The sequence below is a fragment of the Stegastes partitus genome, unplaced genomic scaffold (assembly GCF_000690725.1).
Source record: "Stegastes partitus isolate 25-593 unplaced genomic scaffold, Stegastes_partitus-1.0.2 Scaffold1141, whole genome shotgun sequence".
Classification (NCBI taxonomy): Eukaryota; Metazoa; Chordata; class Actinopteri; family Pomacentridae; genus Stegastes; species Stegastes partitus.
The window spans coordinates 211-14,818 of record NW_007578872.1 but is presented as its reverse complement, the minus strand read 5'-3'; the positions used below and the strand labels follow the sequence as shown (position 1 = coordinate 14,818).

General features: G+C 40.1%; 1 protein-coding gene across 1 annotated transcript; it reads left to right on the top strand.

Moving 5' to 3' along the window:
* Positions 1 to 427: 427 nt before the first annotated feature.
* lman1 (lectin, mannose-binding, 1) lies at positions 428 to 14,011 on the top strand. The gene is made up of 13 exons (XM_008296614.1): positions 428 to 674; positions 1,732 to 1,886; positions 4,391 to 4,498; positions 4,870 to 4,931; positions 5,279 to 5,378; positions 5,529 to 5,652; positions 6,789 to 6,847; positions 7,008 to 7,140; positions 7,397 to 7,584; positions 7,977 to 8,053; positions 13,012 to 13,174; positions 13,270 to 13,394; positions 13,484 to 14,011. The coding sequence occupies exons 1-13, from the start codon at positions 455 to 457 to the stop codon at positions 13,518 to 13,520; spliced, it is 1,551 nt and encodes a 516-aa protein (XP_008294836.1). The 5' UTR covers positions 428 to 454; the 3' UTR covers positions 13,521 to 14,011.
* The last annotated feature ends 597 nt before the right edge of the window (positions 14,012 to 14,608 follow it).

Genomic DNA, 14,608 nt, shown 5'->3' with positions numbered 1-14,608 from the left:
CCAACTTTATTCACGAAGTCTGTGCAAAAGTATTTTTCTTAATGTGGCCCTAATACTCCATCATCATCTATCACCTTTTATGTATCTCTTCATATTTATTTTTACTCTTACTATATTTGTATCTTTATTCTTGGGCGGGAAATGTGTCTGTAACAAAGTATTCCTGATTCTGATTCTGATTTCTGAGACTTTGAATGCAATGTCAAAAGATGCTTGACCCTTACTTGTAGACTCTCTTTTCCACTGTTTTTTTTTTTTTTTTAATTTATTTATACCATGTATCTGATGACGTCAGCTATACACCGGTGGCTCCTGCAGCCAGACTCAGCGGTGCACACAGAGCGGAGGGCGGGAGGAAGAGACGGAACCGACCAATGAGAAAACGCCCTGTTGGCCCTACAGGCATCCCGTCATGCTCGTGGCCTCAGCGCTACGTCAGCAGTGATACCGAAACATGGCGGTGTCCATAGCACAGCGGCCGGCTGGGAGCGCTCGTCTCTTCATATTAACTTTTCTCACAGCGGTATTATTTCGCCACAGCGTCGCCGACACCACCACCGGTGCCTCGGCGTCGGAGGAGGCGCCGCACCGCCGGTTCGAGTACAAATACAGCTTCAAAGGACCGCACCTGTCTCAGACGGACGGCAGTATCCCCTTCTGGATCCACACTGGAAGTAAGTTTGTGTCCAGCTGTCAACATCACGCAGCTCGTCCGCGGCTTTTCACACGCGTGTGTCAGTGTGGCACGAAGGCAGCTAAAGCCCGGTCATGTTCGCGTGTTTCCGTTCAGGATGTGACAAGTGACAGCGGGCTGCTCATTCAGAAGTGCATTAAGAAAAGAGTGGGTTTTAGCAGCTGAGCTTCATCTCAGAGTCCTGGTCGCATAACAGCGCATGCAGAGCTGGTTAAAAACAGCAGGTAAAGGCCTTCCAGACGGGAGAGTCTCTGCAAACACACACTGCTGCTGTATTGAACTTTCCTCAGACAAAAACAGGCCTCTGGAGTCTTGCATCACACAGCGAGTTGTCCAGCTGAGCAGTCAGTGAGCTGCCTGAGATTACATTCCTTATGATCAGCATTGATCCAGGGGGCAGTTAGACAGTTAATTCTGTCAATTGATTGTTTATTTCCAGGAGCTACAGTTCACACCTAGAAGTATCTGAGATCAGAAACTGATGAGAAACAAGGGGAGACAGAACAGAGGATGAGATGCCTGGACTTAAACCTGAGACATCATGACTAAAGCTGTTTGTTTTGACCAACTAACACCACCAAACTCCCCCCAAAATCAGCTTACTGTCACATATTAAGCACCAAAATAGTTAACAGATCCTCATTTATTAACTTACTGATTAATCAGCTCAACCTTTGCACGCATAGATTAGGTTTGTGATGGTCAAAACTGCCCCCTCAGGTTTACAGAGGCCAAGCTGATTGCTCATTTTGTCTCACCAGCGCTGTGTAAACAAATCTGAGGAAAATATTCCACAGTTTCTAAGTTAGGTGCGACTCAGTAGAGAGATTAGAGCTTAGGTACACTACACCCTGATAATGCCGGCCTATAATAACAACGCTGCAAGATGAGATAAAGAAGAAAAAGGAGATACTCAGGAAAGCTCTCCAATAATAGAACATGTTTTTACAGATGCTGTTGTATTTTTAAAAAGCACATTATCTGTTGAACCTTGTGATAAATTAGTTACGACACTTACTCTCTCTCTCTCTCCTCAGATGCTATTCCAAGTGCAGACCAGGTGCGCATTACGCCATCCCTCAGGAGTCAGAGGGGCTCCGTGTGGACGAAAAACAAAGTTGACTTTGATCACTGGGAGGCCGAGGTGACCTTCAGAGTATCTGGAAGAGGCAGAATGGGAGCGGATGGTTTGGTAAGGACGAGTGAAAACCCTTGTGTGGTTTGATTACGGAGCCAAGAGAGTCCAGTTTGATTTCTATTTTTGGAATTTCATGGAAGGATTTTTCACACAATGCCAAACCGTGATGTTGCAATTCAGCTGCCGTCTCACAGCTGGGGATAGTTTAGCTGAACCGCGGTCCTGCTCGGCAGCAGGGCCAAACACAACGTGTGCCAGTCGGTCGTCATCACTCAAACTCTGCTGGACACATCGAACACATTTCTGTAAAGTCTCTTTGTGTTCAGCTCTGAGAAATAACCAGGTGTCTATGAGCGGAAGTCATAAAAAAGTACAATATGTTTATCGTAGTGTTTGCTTTGTTAGCTGTTCAGATCAACTGCAGTGGAAAAACACTTGCAGTGAGCCAGCGCAGCTTGACTGATCGTGACTGTTCCTGGAACAGCTCTGCATGGCTGCCCCTCGCTGTGGAAAAACCCTAATAGGCCAGTGACAGTTGTAGTTTCTATATGTCTTAAAAACGAGACCGACGTTTATGTAAAATCAGAGCCCTGACTGATGTATGAGTGTTGGTTATGTCTTGTTGAAGTCTAATGTAAGTCCAAGCATCCCAGAACCTTCTACCCTGACCAGCAACACAGCAGGTCCAGGTATTAAACTTTACACACTGATAATGCAAATGTGTTCCAAGCATTGAACGATGCAAAGTTGGTTCTGAACACTTGTATACATTCATGCTTAATTAGGCTTTATTCAGATATTCACTCATTTGCATCAGTAAGCTTTTCATACTTTTGACAGACATTATATTTTATGTATGCAGAACTTACATTGCTGCATACAGTATGGCATTATTGCATTATTTTCTCAGATTACCAGTGGATTAGCACATGTCCATATGAACCAAGCAGTGGCAGTACCGCTTTGGTTTTGCTACAGAGGCTCAGCTGTGATATTGACTCTGATATAAAAAACAAACAAAAGCCTGCAGGTTGCTCTTTTTCAACGTCCAACAATTTCCAGCCTCGTGACTGATTAAGAAAGCAAATGTTGCTATAAGTTGACCATGCTGATGTGACACAACGCTTACATAATCTATGCAGTGTTACACTGAGCAGGGCTGCTTTTTATACATGGAGAAAATATGCCTTTGAAGGAAATGGTGCAGGTCCTGTTTTTAGAAGGTGTGTCGTGTTAACACTGAAATGACAAACACCTAATAAAAACCACTGCACTCAACACTGTGGACATATTGTAATTTATTATGACAATATTGATGATTATCTGCCAGAAACTTGGGTGTCATGATTGATGACCAACTAACCGTCAAGGTTCATGTGGCCTCTGTTGCTCGGTCGTGTCGATTCGCCCTGTACAGCATCAGGAAGATCAGACCTTTCCTGTCTGAACATGCAGCACGACTCCTGGTACAAGCTCTAACAATATCACGCATTGACTACTGCAACTCCTTACTGGCAGGCCTCCCCGCATCCACGGTCAAACCTCTGCAGATGATCCAGAATGCAGCAGCACATGTCACCCCACTGTTCAGATCGCTTCACTGGCTTCCAGCTGCTGCCCGCATCAGATTCAAAACCCTGACACTTGCTTACAAAACCACAACGAGACCAGCTCCCTCCTACCTGAACTCTCTCATTCAGATCTACACTCCCTCCTGATCCAACCACCACAACAGGGCCCGAGGTCGGTAGCTAGACTCTTCTCCTCTGTGGTTCTCCGGTGGTGGAACAAGTTACCAAACTCTGTTCAGTCTGCTGACTCCCTCTCAGTCTTTAAGAAAAGACTAAAGACCAGCTCTTCACTGAACACCTTTGCACTTGACAGCCCGAAAACAAACAAACAAGTAAACAAAAAGATCCTATTACCTCCCACACAGCCTGCTAGTGACATCGACGCCCTATCACACTTGAATTTGTTCTATGTCACTTATCCAGATTATTGTCTTCTGACTAGATCCTTGCTTGTGTTGTATCTGCTCTCAGATGTACGTCGCTTTGGATAAAAGCGTCTGCTAAATGAAATTGTAGAATTGTAAACTTCAGCCCTGATAAAGCACTTCACCAAAATGATCATTCAGCACAACGCTATAAAGTCTCCCAAATCTAGAATGGATTCAGAAATATAGTTTCCCTGATGTGGCCTTGCGACAGACTGGTGACCTGTCTAGGGTGTCCCCTGCCTTCGCCCTAAGTCGGCTGGGATGGGCTACAGCCCCCCCGCGACCCTAATGAGGATTAAGCGGTGTATAGATAATGGATGGATGGATGAAGTTTCCCTGATGTTATGCTAACCTCCTAACCTGAATGTTGGAATCTGGATTTTATTTGCAGTTAAAAAATCTGACTTAACAAATGTCTCAACTTCAAAAGCACAACATAAATACCTCAGTCTGTCATCACCTGTCGAACCAACACGCTCATAAAAGTGGCTACAGGCTTGTTTAGTAACTGTTGCTAAAACAAACATAATATTTGTTCCACTGTTTCTTTGTCCAACAGGCTGTTTGGTTCACCAGCACACAAGGCCTGGACGGTCCAGTGTACGGAGCTGCTGATCAGTGGAACGGAGTCGGAGTCTTCTTTGACTCTTTTGACAACGATGGAAAGGTTGGTGTCACCTTCATACCTCTGATGATTAACAAATAATGAGACTGTAGATTCCAGGAATGTTTAGGATTTTTATGGAGAGCAGAAATGCAAACTACGTGTGTTATTTCTATTATTTCCCTCTAATCCCCATCATCATAAATAACGTTCCTGTTTGGTTGTCAGATATGTTCAAAATAAAAATATATCTCCATCCCTTATGAAAAACAAGTCTTTCACTCCACATTTTCCATCACATTTAAATATTATTGTTTCATGCACAGGTACAGGATTGATATTTTGAATAAGATTACCTAAAAGCAAAGCCACTTGTGGCCTTCAGATGACAAAAGGGATTAACGTGTTTCTTTGTTTTCTCGTTGTCTTTCCAGAAAAATAACCCGGCTATAATTGTTGTGGGGAACAATGGCAACCTTGTTTATGACCATCAAAAGTAAGTAAACATTTCTTTCGCTTTCCTCTGACGTCGTCGCCAACTCAAATTTTAACAACTTAAAGAAGATTAGGAAATATGATTATATTTGCTTGGAAAGTAAATAATCCTTTCCTAATCTCCCCCGGGCGAGTGAAAGCTTTAAATCACTTTTTCGGTGCCATTCCAGTTTGTCTTAGAATTCCTACTGTACCACTAAGGAAGTGTTTACAAAAACATACATGGACATTCATGTTATTCACTTATCTAATAAGCTGTGTGTTGTACTTTCCCAACTCTTGAACGCTGTTTATGTGGGATGCTTCAGTGTGAGTAACAGTTTGTTTTAAAATGATGTTTTCCTCCAGCGACGGCACCACACAAGCCCTCGGCACCTGTTTACGAGACTTCCGCAATAAACCCTACCCCATCAGAGCCAAGATCACTTACTACAAGCACACACTGACGGTAGGAGAAAACATAGACACACACGCTTTCAGCACCAAATGTGTTTTTATCCATAATGCATAGAAAAATCAGCACTTTTCAGCCAGTGGCACCGATCCCATCATATCGTGATATTTGCTAATTAAAACAGGTAATCTTCTTCCTCCACAGGTCATGATCAACAACGGTTTCACTCCAGACAAAGAGGACTATGAGTTCTGCACAAAGGTGGACAACATGATTATTCCTACTGAGGGCTTCTTTGGCATTTCTGCTGCCACCGGTGGTCTCGCAGGTATTGGTCTGTTCGCTGTGTTTAAAACCCTCGATAAATCTATTTTAAAAAGCGGTTTAAAAGCGATATGATTCCCTGTAATCACTTCAACTCACCTCTGCAGTCCCTCTTGAATCACTCACAAATTGGACTTGTTTTTTAAGCTGAGCTGTAACAGAATTACTCAGCTGAATGTGTCACATGTGGAGGCATCAACAGGCTGATTTTAAGAAAAACTGCTGATTTCTGTTGTCTTTTTCAATGAGGACAGGTTAGTTTCAAACAGATTTTAAAGAAAGCAGATATAGGCAGATTTGTATTTCGTTTGTACTGAGAGAAGAGGAATTTCAGTGTTACTGTCTGACAATCACTGGCGGTTATTTTTTGGATTTTCACTTTTATGAAAACTAGAAGTTGACCAATATAGATTTTTTAGGGCCGATACTTATTATTAGTGATGAAGGAGACCAATACTGATGTTTGGAGCTGATACACATCTTCAGAAGATCTTGATATCAATATTTAGAATAACGCAAACTTCAAAACAAAACTTTAAGTTTTTAATTTTCATTTTAATGTTTTATATGTTTAAAAAAAACACAGCAGAGTGACCACTGATAGAGACAGGCAGCTGCATCAGAACCAACAAACCACATTTTTAAGTTTTTATTTTATTGGAAAATAGGCAAAAAATAAAAGCATAAATAAATAGAGAAATTATGAATATCTGATCGTATAATCAACCGGTCCAGTAATTTGTAAACCACTGAGGAAAACATTATTGTAACATTTCTTTGCTCTTTGCATCAAGACCTTCACATAACACTATTTTTGTTACTCTCCAAACAGATTTTACAGTAATTTTGCCCCATCACTATCATTTTTTACTGTAAGTAAACATAATTACTGTGAGACAATGAGCCTGTTGTAAACCTTCTGTAGCTATTACCAACTTTAACCTCCTCTGAGTCGTTCCTCCCAGTTCTACTCGTGTCTTGACGTGCTGCTACTTTTCTGTAGAAAATTAACTTTTATTACAGTCGCTCAGAGGATACTACTCTTTAATTACCTTGCTATCGCAGCGCAACGCTCCTCTATCAAAATGTTTATTGGTGTTGTCTGTGATTTTCTAACCCAGAGTTTCTTTCCTCCATCAGATGACCACGACGTTTTGTCCTTCTTGTTATTCAGACTCACAGAGCCAGGCCAGCAGCCGGTAACTACACTTTCCTCAGGCTCCTAATACTTTTACAATTCTGTGTGTGTCTTTTACTTCTCTGTCGTGTGTGTCTGTGTGCGCATGCATGCATGTGCACGATATAGCCTAAGCACAGCTTCTATTGAGTTCAGAGGTTTTTTTGTCTTTCCCATTGAAGCCCCCAGTTGAATCTGAGATTCCTAAAGAAGAGAAGGACAAGTACCAGGAGGAATTTCAGAACTTCCAGCAAGAGCTGGACAAAAAGAAAGAGGAGTTTCAGAAAGAGCACCCAGACGTCCAAGGAGAACCAAGTTAGTTTTCCAAAGCATAATGGACCAAACAATTATGTACAATTGTACTAGAACAATGAATCATAGACTATAAATTAGATTTCATTTTTACTCTTTATTATTTGTTTAATATTATCTGAAACAGCAAGTTCAGTTATTTGAAAAAAATCTAAATCATAAAATTCATACAGAAAATGAAAATGTGAAAACATTACTTCTAAAGTTTGTAGATATACTTTCATTTGATGTTAATACTGAACGTTTCTGTCATCTTCAGTTGAGGATTTGTATGAGAGCGTTAATGACCGGGAGATCCGTCAGGTGTTTGAAGGCCAGAACCGAATCCATCTGGAAATCAAACAGCTCAACCGGCAGCTCGCTATGATTCTGGATGAGCAGCGTCGATACGTCTCCGTTATCACAGATGAGATTTCCAAGAAGGGGACGAATGCTGAGTCAGGACAGGTGAGCATCTTCTGATTAAGAAACAAACTCGCACGAGATGCACACAGTGTCGGGTAAAAGGTCACAAATGATTTCATGTCGGAAGGATTTGTTTATTGCAGACGTTTGACTTTTTGTGCAAACAGAGGCCTTGAAATGATGAGGGCTTTCACTTCATTTGATTTTGAAATGTGTTTGGATTCTAAGGAAACTGGAAACCTGATCAAACAAATAAGCATTTTTCCACACAGGAAGCAAGTGGACATTGAACAGTCAGTGTCTGTGTCCTGCTGCTGAAGTAAACTGCATGACTGCTTATCAAAACTAAGATGTTGTTTTTATGACAGCTTTATCAGGTGTCAAACACTGACATGTTTAACCTTCAGACTGTTCGTGCTGAATTTCTCCCTCAGGTGGAACCTGCCAGTCAACAGCTGGGCTCCGTCGTCGCCACCCAGCAGGAGGTTCTCAAAAGCCTGAACGAGCTGAAGTAAGTAACAACAGCGATGTTGTTGACGTTTGGTGATTCCTACAAACTAGCTGTTGTTTTCGTAACAAAACATAAAGAGACATCCGTCATACTCCAGAAAAACAAGGGAAATCCTGCCGCTTAAATCCCCCAAATCATATTTAATCTCAGGATGCAGTGGCTGCGACATCACAGGTGTCTGCCAGCATGATAATCCAGCTGCTGCAACAGCTTCGTCCACAGTCTGTGATGGTGGATTTCTAACGTCTAATGACTTCGTGCTGCACTCGCAGGCAAGTGCACACGTAAGCTGAGGAGCTCACAACTAAATGGGATAATCATCACACTGGGGCTGCACGGTGGCTCAGTGGTTAGCACCGTCACCCCACAGCTTTAAGATCCCTGGTTTGCATCCCGATGAGGACACCCGGATCTTTCTGTGCAGAGTTTGCATGTTCTCCCCGTGCAGCGTGGGTTCTCTCTGGGTTCTCCAGCTTCCTCCCACAGTCCAAAAACATGTTGAGGTTAACTGGTGATTCTAAATTGTCCGTAGGTGTGAATGTGAGTGTGCTTGGTTGTCTGTCTCTAAGTGCAGCCCTGTGATAGACTGGTGACCTGTCCAGGGTGTCCCCTGCCTTCACCCTGAGTCAGCTGGGATAGACTCCAGCCCTCCATGACCCTAGTGAGGATTAAGCGGTGTATAGATCATACTGCCTCAGTCTTACCTCTAAAGCATTTTACTTGCTTGTTGTGTTTTTTTGTTACATGTTAGGCACTTCACACTTGGTCATTAGAAACTGAAGCAAAAACCGGACCTCTTTGCAAAAGTTTAGAATTCTACTCTGACAGCTTATCAGCAGACTAATGATTAGTGAGAAACACAAAAGATGACCAATTCAGAAAGCCATTTTTAAAATGTCTCCATGAATGAGAAGTCTGTCATTGCTGTGACATACGATAACTACAGCATGATAGGTATGCTAATGTCCAGCTGTAATCTCCTCCTTTAACCGTAAAAATCATTTCCTTCCCTGCCCACTATAAGATTTTTAATACTAAGATAATACAGCTTAAGAGATTTTATGATGGTGTGCTTTCCATTGCGGAGCCTCAGATGACTGTTTGATTTTGGTACTTACAATAAGTAAGCCTGATTAGGTGTCCACAAAGCAAGTTGGGTGTTTAGAGCTTGTATTCTGTCAATAACATATTTGTGCTTTTGTGTTACTTGCTCTTAAGGTGCTTGTGGACTTAGTGGCTGTGGTCACGCAACGGATTTAAAAAATGTATATCTTCTTCAAACCCCGCTATTAGATTAGAGAATGGATTTGTCTTTATAAATTATCCAACTACTGACTTCCTAGCTTGTCAGCCTCGAGCTCAGCTATTAATTCTGGAAAATTAAAGTCTTCACTTCATTAATTTATGTTAGTGCTTTACGCCCTTTACAAATCAGCTGTACGAACAAAGAAATTGTGTTTTTTTGTTATTTAATAATGGCCGACTTGTCTTGTAGCTGCCGTTTTGATTGTGTCTTAATTTTAACACACCATCTGCATCAAAGAATTAATCAGAATCACAAGATATTAAAGATTTTATTTTATGTAACATTAATCTCTTGGTCTCATGTATCATGAAAGAACCAAGCTGTTTGTATGCCCTAAATCCAACAGGACATTCATTCTCAAAAGATTTTGCATACATGATTTTCTTGATCATACTGTTGACCCACAACTCACATTGTTCTTTACTCGTTGACAAAATGTACCTGAAAGTTCTGTCACTGGTTGAAATCCTACAGAGTGTTTACAATAATTCAAATTTAAGAAAGCAGAGTGGCATGTTTAAGACGAGGAGGTGCACAGGACTAAGCTGATTGACACAGTAAATAAGTTCAGACGCTGGCAAAAGGCTTGCAGCTGCTCCTCTAATGTGCTAATGTGAGAGACTGATCTGTATTACTTTGTAGATTAAGCCCTCAGTTTATCCTGACCCGTCTTTTAAACACTTATGATAGGACTTCATCTCAGACTCTCTTACACACAAACAGCGCATAAATGGGTCACTTGTAGTAGATGAAGATTAGATGTAGGCTTTAATAAATGCTCACTTACTTTCTCGAGGGAGATTTCTTCCCTCACTGTGAAACAAATTAGATTTTGTTTATATGTCATCCCTGTTTCTGACCTTGGCCATGTGGGCAGAGCAAGAAAAGGCCACATCTTAGCACCATTTTGTCCTTATCAGATTAGTAGTCTTTAAATACATCAGTCATACAGAAGCAAAACATGGTTTTCCTCCCAATTGATTTCTTGCGACAATCTCTCTCTCAGGGCCTTCCTACTTACACTGCTGGAATTCTGTTCACTTGTCAATTCACTTTTTTTCTTCGTAATCGTCTTAGATGTGTTTAAGATGATAAGGGAAACTTATTGCTTCCTCCCTGTAAGTAATCAACTTTAAGAAATTGCATTTTGTTGAGAAATGCGATCCCGGCTTAGACGTTTTCATTCTCTTCTGAGAACACTTTCGACTGTGTTTTAACTTTATTTGCTGGTAAAATTGAAAGTGAAGGTACAGATTTACAGATTTCACATTCATTAACTGCTGAGCCGTGGCAGCAGCGTTGCAAATCGTTGGAAATGATTTGTAGAAAATTTCCATTAGTAACTCAAGAACGGCAACCACAGATCTCTCTCATCTCGGAAGATGCAGCGACTTAAAATAAAACCAGTCTGAATGGGTCAACATACCTTGTTTTGCAAACTGATACAGCTCAGTGTCAAGGGTTAAAAGGGTTACGTTTCTTCAATACAGTAGGATCATCACAGAACAGACTCTTAATAGGATTTCTGTGCTGTATTAGAGGATACTCACAGTGACTTGTGCTTCTGTCAGCCTTGATTCTTGCTCTTCTCTGACTCTTGGGTTTTTTAGAGCCGATAGCTGCAAAAGGGAATCCAATAAATAAAGATTAAACTACTCGCGTACTTCATTGTGTTAAATTAGCAAATGTTGTAACAACTACTTTAAATGATATTTAAATTAGGCAATATTTCTATTTTTATAGTTGAACAAGCTAAGCTAACTTCCAAGAAAGTTTGAAGAGAGTGGTTTGCATTCGAAGTTTTTGCACAAGAAATTCAGAGCAAATCAGAACACAGTGATGGTACATAAGGTTTTATAAACTTGGCAAAATACAGCTAACATTAGTAACCACCAACCTGGATTCACAGCCGGATGCACTAACTGCCAATATAGTTACGATCAAAGGTCAGCAGAGGACAGAGTATAAAACACACGGATCGTAGTTCAGGAAGGCATTTGAGGAGTAAAACAAAAAATACACTTGTTGATAATATCTTGTTCACTTCCAAAATGACAAAATTGAGGTTTGTCAAGGTTGCTAGCGACTGCTGGAGGCAGAATATTAGCTCTGCTATTACTGGTCATGCTCAGCTCGTTGTGGATGCGTTGGCATCAGAGTAAGTGTCAGCTGAGGAGTCACAAGAAGCTGCATCAAAGAGATGTCAAAGTTTATCTGGGTCATGTCTCCAACAAACAAACCCCGCTGCTAAATGATCCATTCAGTAGACATTTCTATCATAGCTCCGTCAATAAAAATGAAAAAATAATCCACATGTAGGCATCCAGTGTACCTCTGTTGGGCTTATTATGCGTAATTTACACTGCAAAAAAGTGTAGCCCAAATAATAAGATATAAACACTGAATTTGAGAAGAAAATGACTTAAAACTAGTGACATTATCTGTCTGTGCAGCAAGTAAATTTTACTTGATACGAAATCTTGAAATAAGATTTTTAATGCTCAATTTAAGCTTGTACTGCAAAATCAAGGACTAAAAATGAGTAAATAACTTCTAAAACAACCCAAATTATCTATCGTGTCTAAAAATAAAATTTTAAATCTTGGCAAATTCCAGATTATTTGCAGTGTACTTTTAGTGGCTGATTTGCAGCACTTCAAACACAACATGGATTGTCAGAATGAAGCATAACATCGTAGTGGCGTCCACCCACCACAGCCGCCTCTGGACTTGACCTTGCAACGCTCTGCTTCCTATTCTTATTAAATGATGGGCTGACATTCTTTTCAAATTTTCAAGTCTTAAAACAGGACTTTTTGGTTGCTTTTGTTGCTCGTACTGGCTGTAAAAACAAAAGAAAACAAAAAAGACAAACGTGCAGCACTGATATAACACATTTTACAATCTTCATTCTCTGTACCAGGTTTGAGCAGATTGTGAGGCTTCAGATGAAGAAGGTGTTTGGAAAAAAGAAACACACTAATAATACTATAAAATATATCTACTTTATGTAACTCAGACACAAACAAAAGGACAAATTTTCACTCTGGAGTCAGTCAGATTTAGTAACTAACCCTATGCAGTAATTGTTTAAAAAAAATAAATAAATAAAAAATGTTCTTTTCTTTTCTCAGATTGAAAAGAAAATCAAACTTTCTGACTTCACCCACAAATATGTACTAAATATCACATTATTGGGACCACATGTATTTATTTCCAGCTACGCTTTGCTAAATCAACATTTTAATTTGGTCTTTAGCATCATAGCCGGCCTCTTACAGATTCCATAATCCAGATAGTGTTCCTCTCTGTTTCTTAACCTACTGTACTTGTAATCTCTTGTAAGAACATGTTTTTATAAGGGATTAATTTAGCAATCATGACCTCTTTTATCAGATGGTAATTTTCTGTTTTTCCAACTTTGAGAATATGTAGCCTCCAGTGAATAGGGATTAAGAGATTAATTTTGGACAATTTATATTTCTGTAAATAAACATATTTACTGTGCATCATGTCGCTCAACATGAATTCTCTCCACACTGATGTATTTCAGTCCTGTGGGAGGCTCTTTGCAGCACTAGTGGTCACAGTACAGTGTTTCTACGAGGACTCCTGGCTAAACTCTTCGTCTGTGTTTTCTTTGTCGCTGCAGAAACTCCTTTTCTGAGTCACTGAGACAGATTGGCTCTGTCCAGAACCCGGGCAACGCCGGCGGTATGGGGACGTACGAGACTATGCAGCACTTCAACGACATCAAGGAACATCTGCACATAGTCAAAAGAGACGTGGAGCACCTGGTCCAGCGTAATGCTCAGGTATAGACCAGATCTCACTTGTAGCAGTTTATAAAATAGATTAGAACTCAGTAGGTTGAACTATCTGAACTGTTTTTTTTTTTTTTTTCACACAGAATCCTGGCGACAAGGTTGTAAAGTGCCCCGAGGTGCCTCCCATGCCTTCCTGCTTATCCACTGTTCATTTTGCAATCTTTGTCGTCGTCCAGTCAATCCTGTTCTTCTGCTACATCATGTACAAGTAAGACATGCTCGTTTTTGTTCGGTTAACGCGCGCCTGTGGATTTGAAGAACTTTCTAATTCTCTCCATCTCTTCTTTCCTCTCGTAGAAGTCAACAAGAAGCAGCAGCGAAGAAGTTCTTTTGATGAAATGCGTGTGTAAATGAGGGAATGTCCATTTTTCGTAATTTTTTGTTTATTTGGTTTGATTATTTTTCAGATTTTAAGTTATTGTACTTGAAAAAAAAATTGGTTTTGTTGAAGAAGTTTGTTTTAATTGATTTCAGATTTTTAATTTGATCAGTAAAATGTTGTATGAATGCCGGTGTGTGACTTGTTGCTCTGGATTTCCAACATGATGTAACATGTTCCTTTCAGTATTTCTGGTTGGTCAGATCCTTCGATTTTTCTTTTCAAAAGCTGAAATCTGCCACAGTCCAATTCCGTGACACAGAACTGACAACTAAAGAACCTGTGTTTTCAAATGTGCAATTTTGTATAAAAATACAGCAGAACAATTGATGAGAAAAACCCAAACATCAGTTGTCAACTTCCGTTTATCTGTTTTGATTGAGTCAAATATGTCAGAATCTGACATATCCTCTACCTGAACAATTTACATAAACAGTAAACACAAATTATTTTTTGGTGTCTGTTTTTTTCCCCCCTAACCCCTCAGAAATGCTCCACAGATCTGCACTTAGTCATCTGGTCATCTCCTGACTGTAGCTGCTGCAGGACAAACACTTGGAATTGTACCTTTTAATATTTCTTTTAATATTCATATAAAAGCATATTGCACCATTGAAAAAACAGTAGTAATTGAGATTAATGTTAAGGTCACAATATTAATAGTAGGATATTCTTTGTAATTTCTGCATTGACTCTACAGTTAAACAAAAAGAAGTAGGAATGCAACACTATAAGATATTCCATATATATAAGATATATATTATTTTAACAATCTTTGCATTCAGAGGTCGTATGTAAACATTTAATAAAAAGATTATTAACACACAAAGTAATTATGGGTAAATATTGGGACATTTATATGCTCAAATTATTTCAGTAAACATTTTCAGTGTTCATTCCCGAATTCCTGAACACTCTTGTAATGAAGCATCCGTAGCTGATGGATAACAAATTAGCATAATGCAGCACATGAGCAATAGCTTGCAATGAAGCATGGCGTCCTGTTTACTTTTATGAATGCTTCTAAAGGGTTTTGTAGTGTG

What these genes read in the sequence shown, in the direction of transcription:
- lman1 (XM_008296614.1), top strand. Translation starts at nt 455, where the DNA reads ATGGCGGTGTCCATAGCACAGCGGCCGGCTGGGAGCGCTCGTCTCTTC. An exon ending in AGACGTCCAAGGAGAACCAA is followed by an intron (nt 7,141 to 7,396) that starts GTTAGTTTTCCA and finishes TGTCATCTTCAG; the next exon opens with TTGAGGATTTGTATGAGAGC. An exon ending in TTCTGCTACATCATGTACAA is followed by an intron (nt 13,395 to 13,483) that starts GTAAGACATGCT and finishes TTCCTCTCGTAG; the next exon opens with AAGTCAACAAGAAGCAGCAG.